At 43.2% G+C, this 19,406-nt stretch overlaps 1 protein-coding gene across 1 annotated transcript in view; it reads left to right on the forward strand.

Annotated features, from left to right (window-relative positions):
• LOC119735195 overlaps positions 1 to 19,406 on the forward strand; it is a 179,781-nt gene that overhangs the window by 25,240 nt on the left and 135,135 nt on the right. Inside the window, exons 13-29 of the mRNA XM_038208901.1 lie at positions 870 to 958; positions 1,523 to 1,636; positions 2,502 to 2,585; positions 3,239 to 3,466; positions 4,566 to 4,728; positions 5,324 to 5,442; positions 6,634 to 6,822; positions 7,592 to 7,836; positions 9,748 to 9,971; positions 11,144 to 11,343; positions 12,629 to 12,754; positions 13,132 to 13,332; positions 14,064 to 14,148; positions 14,584 to 14,772; positions 15,484 to 15,591; positions 16,369 to 16,563; positions 18,028 to 18,334. Of these exons, the coding sequence (XP_038064829.1) occupies positions 870 to 958; positions 1,523 to 1,636; positions 2,502 to 2,585; positions 3,239 to 3,466; positions 4,566 to 4,728; positions 5,324 to 5,442; positions 6,634 to 6,822; positions 7,592 to 7,836; positions 9,748 to 9,971; positions 11,144 to 11,343; positions 12,629 to 12,754; positions 13,132 to 13,332; positions 14,064 to 14,148; positions 14,584 to 14,772; positions 15,484 to 15,591; positions 16,369 to 16,563; positions 18,028 to 18,334 (2,866 nt within the window). The remainder of the gene's footprint in view (positions 1 to 869; positions 959 to 1,522; positions 1,637 to 2,501; positions 2,586 to 3,238; positions 3,467 to 4,565; positions 4,729 to 5,323; positions 5,443 to 6,633; positions 6,823 to 7,591; positions 7,837 to 9,747; positions 9,972 to 11,143; positions 11,344 to 12,628; positions 12,755 to 13,131; positions 13,333 to 14,063; positions 14,149 to 14,583; positions 14,773 to 15,483; positions 15,592 to 16,368; positions 16,564 to 18,027; positions 18,335 to 19,406) is intronic.

The raw sequence follows: 19,406 nt of genomic DNA on the forward strand, positions 1-19,406 counted from the left end.
ACACTTGGCAATCTGACTGTGCTCCATGGTAAGACATGGGTCGTATAACGGCTGCCTAAGGCACCTTTACATGCCTTTGGCTCAACCACATTGTAGCTGAGTTCTTTGCAATCCAGCTTCTGCTGCGAGTAAGGATGATTAGCCGCTCCAAAGTTCTTTTTATTTCATTTATCATTGGGCCATGTCTGAAACCTGACCTTCAGAGCTACGGCTACTTCTATTGTCAGTTTGTTCCCACGTAGTTGTCATAAAAGTCTGTCACGAGCCAATGTGTCCCATCAGGCTGGCTTTATCTCCGGTTTCAGTAGCATGAATATTTCTATTCCCCCTGGATGGGATGCAGCTCTACTCCCCAACTAATGCCAATACCCATTTCTACTCCTGGGTGGAGAGAGGCAAGTGGGGATGAAGTGGCTTGCCCAAGGACACAACATATGGCCAGCAGCTGGATTCAAAACCCCTGACCCTCTGGTCACGAGTCCTTGACCCTCTGGGCCCAATTTCACAGCGCTGCTAAGCAAAAAAATTGCTTAGCACAAAAAAGTCTGGCTTATAAAAGCAGTTAACCAGCCAAAACTCCAAGTGATTTTCATGCTATAGCAAATATACATCACATGGAGTTTTGGCTGGTAACGTGCTCTTATAAGCCAGACTTTTTTTTTTGTGCTAAGCAAATTTTTGTGCTTAGCAGCGCCGTGAAATTGGCCCCTGATCATCAAACCCTAACCACTAGGCCACGCTCACCACAACTTCCCATAGACCCGTATGTTACCGTATGTACATGTAGTTGTAATGGGCAATAGTAAAACCCAATGTTAAAATTTACACCACCCAGTCGTTAATTTAATTTGTTTTGCATTTGGATTCAGGTTCTGCTTGCCCCGATGCGACAGCAGCATCATCTCAATGTCCCCCCGGGTACTACTCCGACATCGACGGAGCCAGCAACTGCACAGCTGTAAGTCCAACATGAAGTATTTATGACTCTGAAGCCGGGTCTGAATTACCTGGCTACGGCTAGAATTAACACACAGGTCTATGGGAAGTGGCTGCAGCTGATTCCATAGGCACATGTGTAATGTATGGACTTTACAAAGCAATCGTGGAACTAGCCTACCTGTGTGATACACATGGGCAAATGTTGCCCTAGCTACAGGAAAAGATTGGGGCACGTGATAAAAAAGCATTTAGCGTTGATGTATAACTTTACGAAATGTTGGTAATGAGGTATAGTAAAAAAAATTAACGTGGTTTAAATCAGGTTGATAATAGATATTAACTCCCCTGAGTATTGGAAGTTGACAAACTAGTTCTATCGGCTTTCCCCTCAGGGACTAGTTTGCCAACTACAAATAACTCAGGGAGCTAATATCAACTATCCACCCTCAAACCATGCTATATTTATGTACTGAGTGCGACATTGTGTCTGTTTTGTACAGTTCTGTTAAAATACACGGTGAAAGTAGTTCATCTGTGATTGATACAGACCTGTTTGCTGTGTCGTTAACTTGTTTTGTTTCAGTGTCCTGATGGTTACTACACGACAGACAGTGGATCCACCAGCTGCACCATATGTCCAGCCAACAGCAAGTGTGCCGTCAAGAGCGAAAGCCCCGTGGCTTGCTCGGGAGGATTTGTAAGTCGGATTCTCCATTTGTATTTTCGATATTAACAAAGTGAAGAAAGGCAACCCTTGATTTATTCAGAGAGGCGACACGTGAAGACGGTTTTTGATGAACTGAAAATCGGAGGTTATGTAGGAGTCTCTACAGAATGACAGTTCACCCCAGTACACAGTTAAGCCAATTATATCCAATCAATACAGCATGGCACATCAATTAAAGTCACGCATGTACGATTTTGCACATCAGCAATGTCATCAACGATGTCAACTCTTGCGTAACTGGCAGCCATGCTATATGTGACCTGTCTCCCAAAATAAGCTTAAACTCAGACTTTTTAAGAATTGAGATTTTTATTTCTTGATGCTGCAAAACCACAGCTTTTGTAATGGTTACATGTATATAACATTTGGGAGTATTGAGTTCAGTAGGGGAAATATGGGCTCCCAACTATACTGAAGTTTCAAATTAATTTTTTGAGAGAAAAATGGCATTCAAAAATCCTGCTGGTGTATTACAGTGAATGAACAGTCAACTAACAAAACGGCACAGAAATTTAAAATGGCAACATACAGCGCGAAATATATCCAACGAGACTTAACTTTATGCGGTACCCGCTGCTATGTACATCAGATTCGAACCGGCCAACCGATCCCGTTAGCTCGGTGGTCGAGTGGTAAGACATCTGCACTAGAAAGCAGGAGGTCGTGGGTTTGAGTCCCACCCGAGTGATTTTTTCCAACTTTCACTCGGGAGGTAACACACTGAGTATACAGTGTTTAAACGTCGATGAAGGGCAAAACCTAATTTGATTTATATTACCCCGACACAAAATTCCACCTTATAATAGAGACTTAATAACTTGTTTGTTTTTGACAGTATGCTCCAGAGGGCTCTACCGTGTGTTACAGCTGCCCGGCTGGTACGGCCTGCGGTGGAGACTCGGACCCTGGACTCTGTCTGGTAAGTGTTCTGAAATTAAAATTCATTGCGTAAGTCCACTTGTGCCACAATTGATTGCGTAACTTGCCCAACACTTCACGCCACGCAATATTTCAGTTATGACAATTTCACGTCAGTTTCATAGTGCACAACAAATTTTGGCTTAACTTGCTCAATCATTTTAGATGCCGTAAGTGGTGATTATAGAATGACCTGTTTTACCAGCAAATTGTGATCATTGTGGAGCATGGTGATTGCACAACTTATCAAGGTTGATACAAGACACCCACAACTTTGTGTTTGAAGTAAATGAACTGCTATTTTAAGCCGTGACGGTGTTTTTAGAGTTTCCGCACGATGCCGAAGAAAGTCGGATAAACTGTTTGTCAGAACGGTGGGCGGATGTGATTCAACGACTGTTTCATGAACAAAGAAACTTATACACAAACAGCCGTCGCAAATGCTGTCATTATCCTTGCCCAAGATGTTTAGATTATTTAAAGGGTTGCGCGGCGATGCCAAGTTTCGTGAAATAGATCGCAGCTGCGCAATAAATGTGTTGCTGAAGTCCTACGCATGGCGTAAGTTACGCACTGTTTCGTGAAATCGGCTGCTGGAAAAAAAACCAGGGAGTTAAAATAACAACATGATATTAAAAATTTTGCAATCCACAGATTGGCCAGTACTCCAACGGCACCCACTGCGTATCCTGCCCCCTGGGCTACTACTGCCCGTCCCCCATAGGCACCCCTCAGCTCTGCACCGGGGGATCCTACCAGGACCAGGAGGGCCAGGCCCGCTGCCTGCCCTGCCCGGCCGGCAGGTCCTGCCTGTCCCAGGCCGACTCGCCAGTCACCTGCGACGCCGGGTTCTACAGTCTGGTCGGCCAACAGGTTTGCACGGTAAGTTATCTGCGGTCCCTGCCGTAAAGGTCACAAGTTATTTTTTCAAGAGTTCCCGCAGGAAAAATCCTGGAAAATCCTTGATTATGAAAAAGTTACAGAAAAGGAAGGAATTTCATTTTATGATTTCTGTGAAAAGGCTGAGTTTTCTTTAATTTGACAAAGTCAGGTGTATATATTTTGAACTTATGTTAATCCTTATGGAGTTTCAAAGGGAAGGTGCACTGGTTTGAAGTACCCACAGATGTTTTTTGTTTTTTAAGATTGAACAAAGTAATTGACTAGAGTGAGTTTGGAACCTGTGACCTCCGGATTGCCGTTCCGGTGCTCCACCAATAATGATCACTTGGTAAAGCACCGGTATCTGCCAAGGTTGACGCTTATGGCTAATAAAAACAAAGAAAAATGTTAATTACATAAACGGTGGAAAACAGATGGGTTGTGGGGTAGATTTGAAAGTAGACAGGGATTTCATTTGGCATAGTTCAAGTGGGAGATTGTTCCAAAGTTCTGGGGCAGCATGAGAGAAAGACCGTTGACCCCAAGAGTGATTAGTACGAGGTACAGTCAATTGGAGTAATTCTCGTGATCGGATATGTCTAGCGTTAGATGTATAAACCGGGTGAAGTGCCTTGTAGTGAATGGAATACATGAAGAAGAATCTTGAAAGCAGTGCGATCGGTGATGGGGCTTGAGTATAGGCGTTAGAGTGAACTACCGATGTTAACTGGTAATTCTGGGGGAAGAGGACATTGTGCTCCAACCAAGGCAACTTGTCAACCTTGCCAGTCATCGTAGTGGTTGGAAGAAATCTGTGGTCGGCTGAAGAACAGTCGAACGATGATGATGACCAAAGTTAAACGAGCTGTCACATGGTGTCACATGCTGAGTCCCAGACCTTGTCATTTAAAAAGCCTCTAATTACAGTATTAAACTTGAATTAATGATCCATTTACAAAAAAATAAAACCATATTATACAAGGTCCAATGTCAGAGTGAAGTGTGTGTCATTTGAAAGGATCTGGTCCCCCACCTTCTCTTTTGCCTATTACACTCTTTTGTTTACTAAGCACCATAAGTTTTTCGATTGAATCGACAGGAATGCCCAACTGGTCTGTGGAGTAGCGCCGGTGCCTCGTCCTGTAGTCTGTGCCCTGCCGGCCAGACCTGCCTGAATGGATCTCTCTCCATTGCTCCTGTGGACTGCGAGGCTGGGTACTATGCATCCAGGGGCGACGGCGTCTGCTCAACTTGCCCCCTTGGTGAGAATTCAATCATATGTCATCAGAATTTGTCAGTTTGTGCCCCCTTGGTGAGAATTTAATCATATGTCGTCAGAATTTGTCAGTTTCTGACACTAATGATTTATTTCGTTATTAAGCAGAGAACTTTTGGAATAGAATAGAATTTGAAATTTGGAAAATAACTACACTGGGCATGGTCTAGTGGTTAGGGTTTGTGATGTGGTTCAGAGTATCAAGAGTTCAAATTCACCTGCTAGCCATATATTGTGTCCTTGGGCAAGCTACTTTACCCCAACTTGCTACTCTCCACCCAGGAGTATAAATGGGAATCAGCATTTGGCAGTGAGTAAAATGTGCAGTTGACTAGCATCCATTCTAGGGTGAACAAAAATATTATGTATCTGAGAAATATGAGACATATTGACTTGACATATCGACAATGTAAGGCCGTGTCCCAATTACTCGGGTTACGGCCGCCAATCACTCATGCAACTATGTCAAGCGACTTAATTCACTTCTCATTGGCTTGTGTGCTAAAGCCGGTTGTAGCCAAGAAAATAGGATGCAGCTTTATACCGTGGTTTCACAAAATGTATACACTTTTGTCTTTCAGGAACATACAGTGCGGCTAAAGCTGAGGTTTGCACGGCCTGCCCGGCTGGCAGCGTCTGTACCAATCCCAGCGCAAGCCCCGTCCCGTGTGACACAGGAACCTGGAGCAGCATTGGAGAGGTACCACAAATCACTGAAACACTCTGCACCAGACTATCTCCCCTCTCTTCTCACAATCCAGACCTGTCCTTACTCCCTTCATTTTTCTGCGGGAGAGTTCCTTGCCATCCACAAGTCACTTGTGGGAGGGGGGGGGGGGGGCGAGTGTGCCCCCCCCCTCAACTTTTTCCGTGATAGCCTTGACATTTTTTTTTTCATGACCCGAGCTGTTTTGACTTTTTTTTAGCCTCGAGCCTTGCGCATCTTTTGGTACCCTAAACATAAAAAATCTGGTATTCTGGAGGTTGAAGGTTTGAACCCCCTGCTTCGGTCAATTTCTTTGTACAATTTGATAATTATTACGTACACACCTAGTCAGTTGGTATATTTGACCCGTTAAATCAATTACACAAATACCACAGGGACTTATTGGGTACATGTAATCCACCGTGTACTTTCTGTACTGTCATTCTTGTGAGTAGCGTCAGCTCAAACGCTGACAGGGGTTCATTGTGCTTGTGTTCTTGGGCAAGACTCTTTACTACAATTGTCTCTCTCCAGTGTGGAGTAAAATAATGTTTAACTTTGAAGTTTGTGCTGATCTCAAACTTCGCTCGTACTCCCCACCCTGCAAACAGGGTACTGGGACGTTGAACGTTGCAGCTGTTTAAGACTGCAGTTAGCCAATGCGCGCAAATGCTATCTGAAAACTTTCTCATAGAAATGCACACATTCCATACTGGGTTTAATTTCTTTTTCATTGCTGACCACATGGACAAATTTTGAGCGTCGCATAATATGCAATTTGACCCTTCGTGAATTCAAAACGGAGCCTGAGCAAGTGACGAGAATTTAAAATTTACAAAACAACTCAGTTTTACAGCTTTTCCTACATTTTTATGCTTTAAAAAAAAATAAAAAAAATATGTATAAATGGAAGTAAAATAGTGAAGACTCAGTCTTAATGGCCGTTTAAAACCTTGCAGGGTTGTGGCCGTGATGACGTGCAGGTCACAGGTCACGCAAAATCTATACAGCCAGAGCGTGAATTCATCAGCCCTTCCCTGCGTCCTTTTTGCAGGGCGGGGGGTACGAGCGAAATCTCAAATTGCTGTAAATCATGGCCAGATAAAAAGGTTTAATATTAATAATTGTAAAGCACATTAAAGGTGCTATATAAAAGTCATTATTCGGTTATCATTTTCTTTTCAGGCTGTTGCATGCGAAGACTGTCCAGCCGGCTACTACTGCAGCGATGCCTCCCAGCCTCCCCGGGTCTGTCCCTTTGGTAGTTACTCCGTGGCCAGGCAGGACTCGTGTGAGTCCTGCCCTGCCGGTCAGTCCTGCCTGAACCCTGGCGAGACACCGCAGAACTGTGATGACGGAACCTACAGCCCGCAGGTAAGAGAAAAATGTGGCAGCAGTATCTGGACTGATCCGTGAATGCTATCATGAGGCCCCCTTCTATGGCCAAAGCACTGTGCTAGCTATTGTTCAGATAATCCATCACGGGGCAGTTGTTTTGTACAATAGCGTGCACAATGGTTTCTCCATTGAAGGGGGCCACGTGAGTGTACAGTGATTACATGCGTGGATTTGTCTATAGCCCGTTTGAACGGATGCCATCTTTGAGGTGCGTGTTTCGTTGATGCATTTCCGTAGACATGTTTAGAACCATTTTTGGGAGGACCACATACCATTTTCTCTGACTGCACGCCGTTCATCTTGACATTCCTCAAGTTTTACCGATACCTTAAGTACAGTTTTTGAAAATTAAGAGCACATTTATTGGCAATTCCAGTGCCATGGACATTTAAATCAGACCTTTTTATCCATACCTTAAGAGCTCATTGAATAAACCTGAAAAAAGTATTTTGGAAATCTAAACTACATCCTTCATTTGGTAATAGTCCAGGAAATTACAGACTAGGAGTTCTGGATCATTTCTCTGAATCATTAATTACATGTAGATATCAAGGTTAATTGGCTCTGTCGCAGACTGTACATTTTCTTCCATAACTCCGGAATTGCCATTGCATCTAATGTTAATAACTGTTTTGAAAATTGCTTGATTTCTTACTTGCAGGTGTCGTATAAGTATTATTTTACATTTCCATTCATAGTTGGAGTTGGCTTGTAACCTCTGGCTCTGTGTTTCTAAATTTTTCAGAGCAATGCAATCTGCTTCCAGTGCCCTGCGGGTTACTCCTGCACCAACTCCACCACAGCGGCCTGCTCGGACGGCCAGTACAGCCTGGTGGGCAAATCCCAGTGCCACGACTGCCCCGCGGGCTCAGCCTGCCCATTCAAGACCCAGTCTCCTGTGGTCTGCTCGGACGGCCAGCACACCGATGGCTTAGAAGCCCAGATGGCATGCAAGGACTGCCTTGCCGGGGAGTACTGCTCCGACCGTTTGTAAGTGTCTGATTACATCTGTTACGCATCAGACTTTGGGTTCACCCATTAGTGCCCCGTACCGCCCTGAAGTGCCCTACTTATTTACCTCTATACCGTCAGAATCATTTTCTACTTCAAACGTGCGTTGGAGTCTTTCACTTTAAGTACTCTTGTTGAAAATGGTTGCATTTGTATTTCTCCACAGGTCACATTACGTGATTGATTAATGTTGTATGTACAGGGTGAGTCAAAAAAAGCAGAACCCAAACCCAATAAAATAGATTTCATATTTTAAAAAATACGTAGCACCAAAAATAAGAATGACTGAAAAAGCAATTTCATTAGCTACTTTTAGATGAAAAAATTACTGTAATTGCTCAATCCGTTCAAAGAATATCACCATTTAAACACAATGACCCTAAAACCTGTCTCGTCCAAAAAAGCAATTCATTGTGTGATTTGACTGTTTTGAACAACAAAGAAAATGACACATAATACTTATTAACAACCCTGGTTAGGCAAACAATATGATTTATAAAAATGTACTTTTTGTAAAGGACGGGTCTCCAAAGGGATTCTGTTGAATATTTTTAACGTTTAAACTGAGATTTTATCGCTGGTGATGTTTAAAGATAATTGCGACGATGATTCTTTACATCGCATTTTTTGGACGAGACGGGTTTTAGGGTCATTGTGTTTAAATGTGATTTTTCCAAATGGATTGACCAATTTCAGTCATTTTTTCATCTAAAAGTACCTCATGAAATTGTCTTTCCAGTCATTATTTTTGGTGCTACATATTTTTTTTAATATGAAATATAATTTTTGGGGTTTGGGTTCCGCTTTTTATGACTCACCCTGTAGGTGTGTGCCATTGGCTGCAGCAATGGCAGATGCTAAGTCTTTGAGAATTTCTGGAAATAGGACCAAACTTAATGTGGAATACAGCTTGAATATGTTCCCATTCCATAGCTATCATATGACAGTGAATAATATGAAGGTAAAATTTAGAAACCAAAAAAGCCTTGCAAAACTATGGCTGTGTTTCTCTTTTGCCATCTTGATATCACATGATTTAAGGCTAGACTGGGTCCAAGATTATACTCCTCAGATTGGCGATCATGTTCCTTGCGTTCCACCGCTGTGACCGAGTTCGAATCCTGCTTGGGCCAATATCTGGATTAGGTTTTCAGTCCCTGCCTGATTCCGTGGGTTTTCCCCTAGAATATCATTCTGGGGTTTTCCCCCCACCACTATAACTGTAATTTCCTTCCACATCTTCTACCAAGGGACCCCACTGGAAATAAGTCGAGAGACTTTCGTGGGCTATCCCGCCCAATAGCTGAATATTCACAGACAACAAACAAACACACATATTCTAGTGTACTGTCTCCAGAACCTATGGAATTTACTTTGCCATTTGTATATGCTTTGCTCAAGAGTGTACTTGTATAAACACAGGGTTCGACTTTTAGCTGTCGCGCTAGCCAAATGCTAGTCAAAACAGCGGCGGGCTAGTCGAACTATTCCTTTAAGTAGCCTGGCTAGTGAGTCAAAAATTATTGGGCTATGTCAAAGATGAAAGGACAGGAAGAAATAACTCATTAAATTCAGAGAGCAAACTGTATCAATTTGTGTCTAAGTTTACTAACTGTAAGGGTGATTATTATTAATTCTGTTTATTAAGACACTGACAAGATTGCTCAGGATACACATATTACATGTACGGTATGCACATTTTTTATGAGACACACTATAAAAGAAAAACATGCGGGCTAGTGAAAATGCTCGCGGGCTATTTAAGAGTCTGTTTCAGTAGCCCAGCTGGCCAGTGAAAAAAAAAAGTTAAGGTCAACAAACCCTGATTAAAATGAGTGACTCATTTTAAGGCACACCAGAATTTCATTCTCTTCTCAATTTCCCTTACAGCGTTGCCCCCCAGCCTTGCGCGGCCGGTACCTACAGCTTTGCTAAGGCCACGGCCTGCACTAACTGCCCCAGCGGCTACAAGTGCCCAAACACCAACCAGGCTCCCACGGTGTGTCTGCCGGGCTACTACTCCACTGGGCGGACCATCAACTGCACGGCCTGCCTGGCTGGGTACGCGTGCCCCTCCCAGACGGACCCCACTGCAAACTTTGAATGTCTCCCAGGTAAGCGCTTCCTGTCATTTTCTTTGCCAGGGCAAAATTATAAATTACATTGCCAAACATGTTCTTTCCTATTTGCATACTACAAATTGACCAATGAGAGTACAGAGCCAGGGCATGAATATGCACGATAGCCAGCACAGGACAAACTTGACCATGGGAGTGCAAAGCTAGAGGATGAATATTTATGATAATTAAAAATACTTGTGATTTTAGTACCACCACCTATTCACAAAGAAACAAATCGACCAATGAGAGTACAGAGCCAGATATAAATATGTATGAGGTATCATATACAGGGCGTCCGGAAAAAAAATAATGTGCATATAAACCCCTCCATTTTTGCCAATTTACAACCAAAATTTTCTGCGGATGTTACACCATCTTCAAGGTAATAGATTTAACTTGAGAATACCGTTTGTTTCATTGAGATTGCTTTTGTAAATCCAAAGAAATGTTTGAATAACGGCAAAGCCAAGAAACCCATTTTGTGCCAATTTCTGTGAAGCAGTTCTTAAATCAGTATAGTCCTAGTCTAAAACCAAATCACTTTACTGTTAGTGATTTTAACATGTTTAAGCAGAGTGTGCAATATTTAATTGAACTCTTTCACCGAAGTTTTAAAGAAGTGAACATGTCTGTACTATTAAATTGTGTCAACATAAGAACAAAACCCTATATTGTCGTGTGAATGGAATGTTTGTCTTACACCCATAGGAATAATCTTATCAAAAGAGCCATACTGGCATTGTCTGATCTTTGAAGCACTCGCTTCCTAAAAGTGGCACAGAATGGTTTTTTTTGGCTTTGCAGTTATTCAAACATATCTCTGGATTTACAAAAGCCATCTCAATTAAACAAACGGTATTCTCAAGCTAAATCTGTAACCTTGAAGATCGTGTAAACATTTGCAGTAAATTCCGGTTGTAAATTGGCAAAAATGTTGGGGTTTACATGCACCATTATTTTCAGGATACTCTGTACATGTACACCGTCATCTATTTGCATAGGACAAATGGACCAATGAGAGTACAGAACTGAAGATTGAATATGCATGAGGCATATATACATGTTAACTGTCACTTATTTGCATAGGACAAATTGACCAATGAGAGTACACAACTGAAGATTGAATATGCATGAGGTATATAACACGCATATAATTTGAATTGCAGGTACCTACTCGCTGGGCGCACAGTCTTCCTGCACGGCCTGCAACCCGGGCAAGTTCTGCCCGGACACCAACTCGGACGCCAACAACGGCGACTGCACCGCTGGCTACTACTCCTTAACTGCATTTGCTCGTTGCACCAGCTGCCCCAGCGGCTGGAAGTGCCCATCGACGGATGGCAGCGGCAATGTTCCCTGCATAGCAGTAAGTAGCCTTCGGAACCCAAAATATTCCCAAGATTTGAATTAACCAAATAGTGAAAGGTTTGCGGAAACACCATGTGCGAATAATTTCTCAACTAAGAGAATGGTTCTGAAAAGAACCAGAGGTATAAACTCGACATTCCGGTCAGTATGCTCTAACCGTCTTCACTCTCCTGATGACGGTCAGAGCATACTGACCGGAACGTTGAGTTTATACCTCTGGTTCTTTTCAGAACCCTGAAGACGGTCAGAGCATACTGACCGGAACGTCAAGTTTATACCTCTGGTTCTTTTCAGAACCCTGAAGACAGTCAGAGCATACTGACCGGAACGTCGAGTTTATACCTCTGGTTCTCTTCAGAACCCTGAAGACAGTCAGAGCATACTGACCGGAACGTCGAGCTTATACCTCTGGTTCTTTTCAGAACCATTCTCTTAGTTGAGAAATTATTGGCACATGGTGTTTCCGCAAACCTTTCATTATTTAGTATCTCCACCATGCAATGCCTCAAATCTTACTTGAATGAACCTGTTCGCGTCGGAGGACGTGATACTACACACTGGCTGTTCTTATACACAGGCACGGCTGACAGGTTAAGATGTCAAGATTGCCTCGACTTGCCTCCGGGTGACGTCTAAACATGGTGATCCCTCGTGTCTGTTGTACACACACACAAAGTTTGTGAAATCTGTGGAGTCAGACCGTGTATTGATCTCTAATTGGTTGTTGTGAATGGCCTATTGTTGAACAATTTACGCTCCAGTGCACAATGAGGTTTACAAATACTGTGGAAAAGACTCTTGCTTATCAGTGTTTGTGACGTTTGGCTGTATATCAGAAGTTGGCTGGAAAATTTTGCCTTTTGCGAAAATTGAAATTTTTGTTAAAAATAATCCCAGTGCGAAGTGGTTAAGAACGTAAAAAAGGTTGAACTCTGAAACTGTCAGGAATGGCTGTAAAAAGATCAACTGTTGCAGACATTCGAAATGACTCCAGAGTCTAGTCAACGTAAAGTTAATACATTAGATTCACCTCTCTAAAATCAGTATCTATTTGGGCCAAGCTGAGTCATTCGGTGCAAGTATCAGAGATGAAACCTTTCCGATTTTAATCAGAAATCCAACTTCTTGAAATTTATTTCCAAAGTTCCAATTTTTCATATGATCTGACCCCGCAAGATCTGAAATTAAGAAATTAAATTGCAATGAATATGATGGAAATGGCACCGCGACATCTGTACTGTGTACAGTGGTAAACATATCTGCCTATTTTTGCCACACCAAAGGGGACGTACTCTTCGGGAAATGCCACCGTCTGCACGGATTGCGCAGCAGGAAAGGAGTGCCCAAGAACAGACAGCGACAGTCAGGTGCCTTGCAGTGCTGGGTACTACTCTGACGGCATGCAGGAGGTAGGGAACATGACTTGATTCTAACCAACTCTTTAGATTCTACTAAGGAGATATTGACGGCTTAATGGCCCTATCCACACTAACAGTTGCAACTGATAACTTTATGGGTGAGACATGGAAGGCGGACTTCAAAGCAGGTTTTTTGCTATTTTTTTTGTGTGTGTGGACATTCCTGTATTATTCACGATTGCAGTGATATTAAGTAGGCTGATTTACTGGATGTGCCGAAAACTACTAGGTCATCTTGAAGATGAAATGAAGGATAATGTTCATAACATGGCGGACATTCTTGAATCGTTCTATATGTTCCACCTACCGATTATGTCAATAGTTAAAGCGCAATTCTATCGTACTTCTCTATTTCTGTCTGGCTCTAGTCCTGTGTAGCCTGTCCCCCAGGCTACGAGTGCCCCGATGAAACCGACTCCACCATGAACGCCCAGTGCCAGGCTGGGTACTACTCCATTGGCGCCCAGCGCGACTGCACCCAGTGCTCGGCGGGGTTCGCCTGCCCCTCCATCTACAGCAGCTTCGCCATCACCTGCTACGCTGGCTCCTACGCCCTGGCCGGCTCCACGGTAAGTCCTGGCGATAAAGTTGATCTGCCGTGACCCTAACGCTCCAAGATCCTGTCCGGATCAATCAAGAGAGAATTAGTGGCATCTGGCTGGATCAAGGAATGTAGAAGTGAAGTTTAGTGTCTGTCGTGAGCCATTATGGCTCATCAGGCCGGCGTTTATCTCCAGTTTCTGTTGCATGAAATGACTGAGAACATTTCTACTCCCCCTGGATGGGACCAGTCCATCGCAGGTTACTCCCCAGCTAATGGCGGTACCCATTTTATACTCCTGGGTGGAGAGATGCAAGTTTGGGTGAAGTGGCTTGCCCAAGGACACTACATAAGACCAGCGGCTGGATTTGAACCCCTAACCCTCTGATCATGAGTCATGAAATCCTGAAAAACTAGACCACACTCACCCAAGGGAGGTGGAACCCATTGTCTATTGCTTTACTAGCGGCTTGAAGTGACATGATCCAGCAACTGTCTTGCGACCAAGTTTTGAATCATGCCCAGCCAGCTGACCTGAGAAGCTGTGATCATCCACGTCCAAGATATTTGAAATATTTGAGACAATGTGTGGCTCTGTCATGTTATGTGAAATCAAGTGTATGTATGTTTTGCAACTGTGCTATAAAGTAGTTACATTAGATATGTGTCGTACCTAATCAAAGCGATTTTCAGCGTATGTGTATTTGTCAGATTTGCCGACAACACTTGTATTCTGGTGATGTTTTTTTTCTTTCGTAGAGTTGCACAGAGTGTCCAGCAGGCCAATTCTGTAACGACACCATGACCTCCCCAGGGAACTGCGCCGCCGGCTACTACAGTTTAGGTGAGTCATGATCGGTTGTTACATGTATCGGAAGATGTGATTGTTAATGGCAGAAACACATCAGGGCTCAATTTTATGGCTGTAGCCGATGCTAGGGTTCAGTGCCTGCATGCATGCATGGAACCTGGCGGACTCGGACAGGTGCGAGTGTGGCGAGCCGCAGACAGCTGACCACCTCATCATGGACTCCCTCATCCACCACCTAGGACGAGGCTGGGACTCCCTCAATGAGCTCACTCCTGCAGCAAAGACCGGGCTCAAGACAGCTACCTTTCCCAGCTAGGAAGACCACACGCAAGAAGAAGAAGAAGGGTACTTTTGTGCAGAGTCTGATTGACAGGCAGGACAGGGGCGGCACAGAAACAAATGGGTTAAAACTGCAGATTTTGGTAACAGATTTGTGTTTTTCATCTTCTTCCGTTCGTCCTTGTCCAGGTGGCCAGGTAGCCTGCACTCCATGCCCGGCGGGCTACTACTGCCCCCAGCCAGACAGCGGGCCAATCATCTGCGCTGCAGGCACCTACACCAACCAGTCCATGGTGGAGTGCGTGGACTGCGATCCAGGCTATGCCTGCCCCGAGGGCAGCCAGAGCCGCAACCCGACTGATGGAATCTGCCCGCAAGGTCAGTTGGACCAGATTTTAATTCATTGAAATGCTATGGCCCTGGCTAATGTGTACAGATGATCATGTTTTACTATACACTCGAGGACAATGCTTTGTGTTTCCCTTTGTCCCTGTAATATAACACTTTCCCGTAGACTAAGCACATAACCGTACAATTGAGGACCATTTCCAATAAAAGACGCAACGCCCGAGGACTGAAAGGATCTGTTCTCCCTTTGTGTATCGGTCCTTGGGGGTTATGTAGTACATGAACTCATGTGGTTGTGCATGAAGCTGATATATGTGAGATGTCCTAGCAAAATCAGGCAGAACTGAGAGTTTGTGAGCGTTGGGAAAGATAAAATTCTCCTTGCAATACTGTTTGTTGCACTTCAATCGGACTTTCCGTTGATAAGTTATGGCTGTTTAAAGTTTGCAGTTATAGACAAGTCAAAAAAGTAAAATACTGAGAAAAGGCCCTTAAAGTTTTGAGTTCTTAAGTTGTGAAAATGAAAGATGCCAATTGTCTTTCTTTAAAAATGTTTTTATTCCACGATATTCATACTATTTCTTTAGAATGCATGTAGTAGAAGCATCAAAGATTACAAATTTCAATAAGTCTGAAAATAAAAAAAAAATCACTACGATAGTGAGTAAAACCTCCGGTTACAAATAGCTGAAGGCTGTTTGGTATAAAATGTGACTTTTTTTTCTGGCTCTGTCCTGACAGGTTATTATTGTGAAGACGGCCAGACGATCTCGCCGTGTCCAGCAGGCACATTTGGCAACATGTCCGGGGCAGCGTCGGCTGGTGAAGGCTGTGGCACATGCCCACCTGGTAGGTCACATGCTTTTTGGGGGGGGGGGGGGTGTTAGTGGGCTGGAGGCGTTAGTTGGGGGAGGAAGGGGGGGGGGGGGAGTCGAATCCATGAATAGTTGCGCGCAAGGGTTGACACGATGCACACGTGCGCGAAGTTGCTATTATTTGTCGGTTCAGTGCATGACATCGCGTAGCTGCATTCTGCTGAATGAGAACGTGTTCCAGGATGCTGCTTTGGGGCCCAATTCAGAAAATGACACAGCAACCGTTGAATTGAAATCGAGATCTTCGAATTTTGTTTCCTTGGAATATACAGCATTCACTGAGCTAAAAGTTAATCAGGTTAGTTGTTAAGCACCCGTCTTTAGACTTTGAGCACTTTTGTAGCTTCATACGAAACAAAAGCACAAATCGTTGTGTCAGTGCAACAAGGTCGTATGTCCATTCTGCAACAAAGTCGTATCTCGCACGTATACGCTCTGTGCAACAACGTCGTATCTCGACGTCCATTGACTTTGCGTGTACATCCAGGTTATTTTAAGCCACATACGACCTTTTGACATTCTGAAACTCGCGTGTTGCATTCATGCCATTTTAGGAGATACGACCTTGTTGCACTGACGCGACGAAATAATCTACCCTACCTTTTACATACAAGCACCATCTTGGCATCTCTTTCACGAAATGCCAAAAATAACTGAACAGCCTTTGGTGGACCAATCGCGTTCCTGATGGTGCCATTCTACCGTATTTAAAATACTTGATCGCATTACCCCATGCTTTTTCCCCATTCAGGCTACTTCTGCCCAGCTGATCCCGTGGTAGGCACGCCGGGCGTTGAGTATCAGTGCCCTCGCGGCTACTACTGCCTGGAAGGCACCACCTACGCGACGCAGTACGGCTGCGACGAAGGCACGTACGGCGTCAAGCTGATGGCCGACAAGCCGGAGGATTGCTACGACTGCCCGGCTGGAAGATACTGTCCTCTGGGTAAAGAAGAATGCATCATGTTTATAGTTATTACTTTGGCGCACTTGTGATTATTTGTGTGCAGAGTTTATAAAGCATTGTTGACAATCTTTGTCAAGGCAGTAAACTTTTGTAATTAACTCACAAAGACCAGTAAGGGTAGAATGTGATGTTTAAAGGGAGATTGCGGCCTGGAATGCGTCCAATTGGGCTATAAAACGCATTTTAAACAAAATGATATTAAATGGAAAGAGCATTTAAAAGTAGAATATTGAAATCCATAAGCAACCATCCTTTAGAAACTGGGCGTTTTTGTGATATTCTTGCAAGAACCATGTGAGAACAAATTTCGGAGGTCACAATTTGTTCTGAAAAATCGGGCTGTTCAGTGCTAGTTGTGATTCCAGCCACACAGTGGTCGCCTTCTGTGGACCTGTAAGAATTCAATTCAACATGGTTTATTAACAAATCACGAATGGCAGCCACAGCTGAATTGCACGTGATTTACATTTAAAAAAAAATACATTTTTAAAAAAGTTAAAGGCCTACCGAGTTAAAAAACAAAATATGACATTAAATACTAATATTAGAAAAGGTTTAAACATTGTGCATACAGATCTGACTAAAGAATATTATTGTTACAGACTGTGTTGCAATCAATTTATCTTACTTTAAAAAGGGGGCATTGAAATTGCGTTAGAAACAACATTTGTGCATTGGTGCTGTGTTGCAATTAATGTGACACACACAACGTGTATCGTACATTGAATGAAAATGACAGGAAACACGTATGCATACTCCGTCTTGTAAACAACTGGTTGTTTGGTTTTGGAGTCTTCCCTCATTGGAATATTGTTTGTAAATTATTTAAAAAAAAATTGAAATATAGTCTTGAAGTTGAGAGAGTCTTAAATTCTAAAAATCTTAAATTTTGCTGATGAGAGTGTTTAGTATTCGCACTGTGCAGTGTTCACGTGTATCACAATTTGAGTTTTTTCCAGTTTGCAGATAAATAAACACAAGTTTATGGGGCAATGTTAAGCTCGTCTATTATCTCCAGTGTTCCATGCCACCAAAAAGTAGATGGTAACTTGGAGCGTATAAGAACAAAATGCAACAAGATGGTTTCCAAAGTTTGGAGTGTTTACATATGTACATACTTCAAAACAAGAATTTTGAAGTTATGTTGGTACCCTGGTTGACTTCGCACGCAAAAGCAAAAAAATGTGATTTTATTGTTAACAGGACAGCAACATTTCCGTGGATCAGCCGATTTCCTCATTCTTCATCTCACACTTACGCCACCAAGTATTGACAAACACTATGTAAAGTCTTATAAAATTTGGAATGTCCTACATTTTTCCCGTCACTTCCCAGTTGCATGCCTGTGTCTAGAAAAGTAAAATCTCTCAATATTGACGAAGTGTGCAGTGGTTATAATGAATTTGCTTTTATAATATGCGGTTCGTCTCTCCCGACACTTAGGCTCCAGCGATCCCCGCGTGTGCCCCAAGGGCCACTACTGCCCCACGAAGACCCAGAACTACGTAGACTTCCCCTGCCCTGCCGGACGCTTCACCGAAGAGACCGGGGCCTCGGCCGTTGAGTCCTGCAAGACCTGCCCTGAGGGCTACTACTGCACAGAGGGGACCGACACGCCCTCCCCCTGCCCCCAGGGCACCTTCCTCTCCATGACAGGCCAGGACGAGGAGACGGACTGCAAGGCTTGCACCGCCGGGTTTGCTTGCACCCAGCTGGGACTGACGGAGCCTGATACTCCTTGCTACCCAGGGTGAGCTATAGTCTCTTAGCGGTTAGCTACAATAGTAAGCTCATAAAATATTAAGATTATATTTGTATTTGCTGATTTCAGGGAGTCACTGTAGTAGACAAATTTTGTTAAGCGTAGAAAATATCTGCTTACTGAAAATGGCTGTCCTGAAAAAAAATATCATATCTATACTTGTGTGACTGGTACTCATCTTAATTTTGGTAAGCATGGAAATATGCTAATGAAGATTTGTGAATGTTTCCATTTTTAAAAGTCCAACTTGGCCAAACGATTTCTTTGTACGAACAAGTATTGCTTTGAATTGGGTTGATTCACAATGCAGTGCGCCACCAATAGTTTGCCATGGAGAGTCCTTTTTTCAAATTTACGGTCGACAAAACACGGCCCATTTGAACGAGTGTCAGTAGACAAATTGAGCTAGTTTGTTATAGATTGGGGCACAGCATTCTCCCGTCTTACAAAAAAACACCACATTGATTAAAAAAAAAGGAAAATGACAAACGTATACTCAAATGTTACGCTAACGAAACTACTGGCCTGAAAAAAAACTAACAATTTCAAATGTCCCAGGCTGCGAATTTGTCGACCATCTCCCACAATGCACTGGGAAAAATGAACTCTCCGTTGCGAACTCTTGGTGGCGCACTGCATTGTGAATTGCCCAAATTAACTGGTTATTGGCCAAGATGCCATATGATATCAAGTGTTAATGATCAGCTTCCTGTTGACACCTGCCTGTAATGTAGACTTGGGGTAGCAGTGTTTTCATTTCGTCGGTGTTTTCACGAAGTGACAAAAACCTCAATATCATGCAAAAAGGTCATTCCGAGATAATCGCCTTTGAAGTTAATCATTTCTTCAAAACACCTTTTCGACTAGTTTTTAGTGATGGATTTAAGAAATTCTTCCATTGTCAAGTAACGTATGCTTTGTTGTTTGCTAATTCAAAGTTGTTTATTAGGAGTCTCTCTTAATTAAACTATAATTCATTAATAAAGATCAATAAAAGTTTTTTTCACTTCGTGAAAACAGCAAAACACAGAGGCCTCACTATTTTGTCCCATTAAGTTGT

Source organism: Patiria miniata, unplaced genomic scaffold (assembly GCF_015706575.1).
Source record: "Patiria miniata isolate m_02_andy unplaced genomic scaffold, ASM1570657v1 HiC_scaffold_29, whole genome shotgun sequence".
In the NCBI taxonomy this organism is placed as follows: Eukaryota; Metazoa; Echinodermata; class Asteroidea; order Valvatida; family Asterinidae; genus Patiria; species Patiria miniata.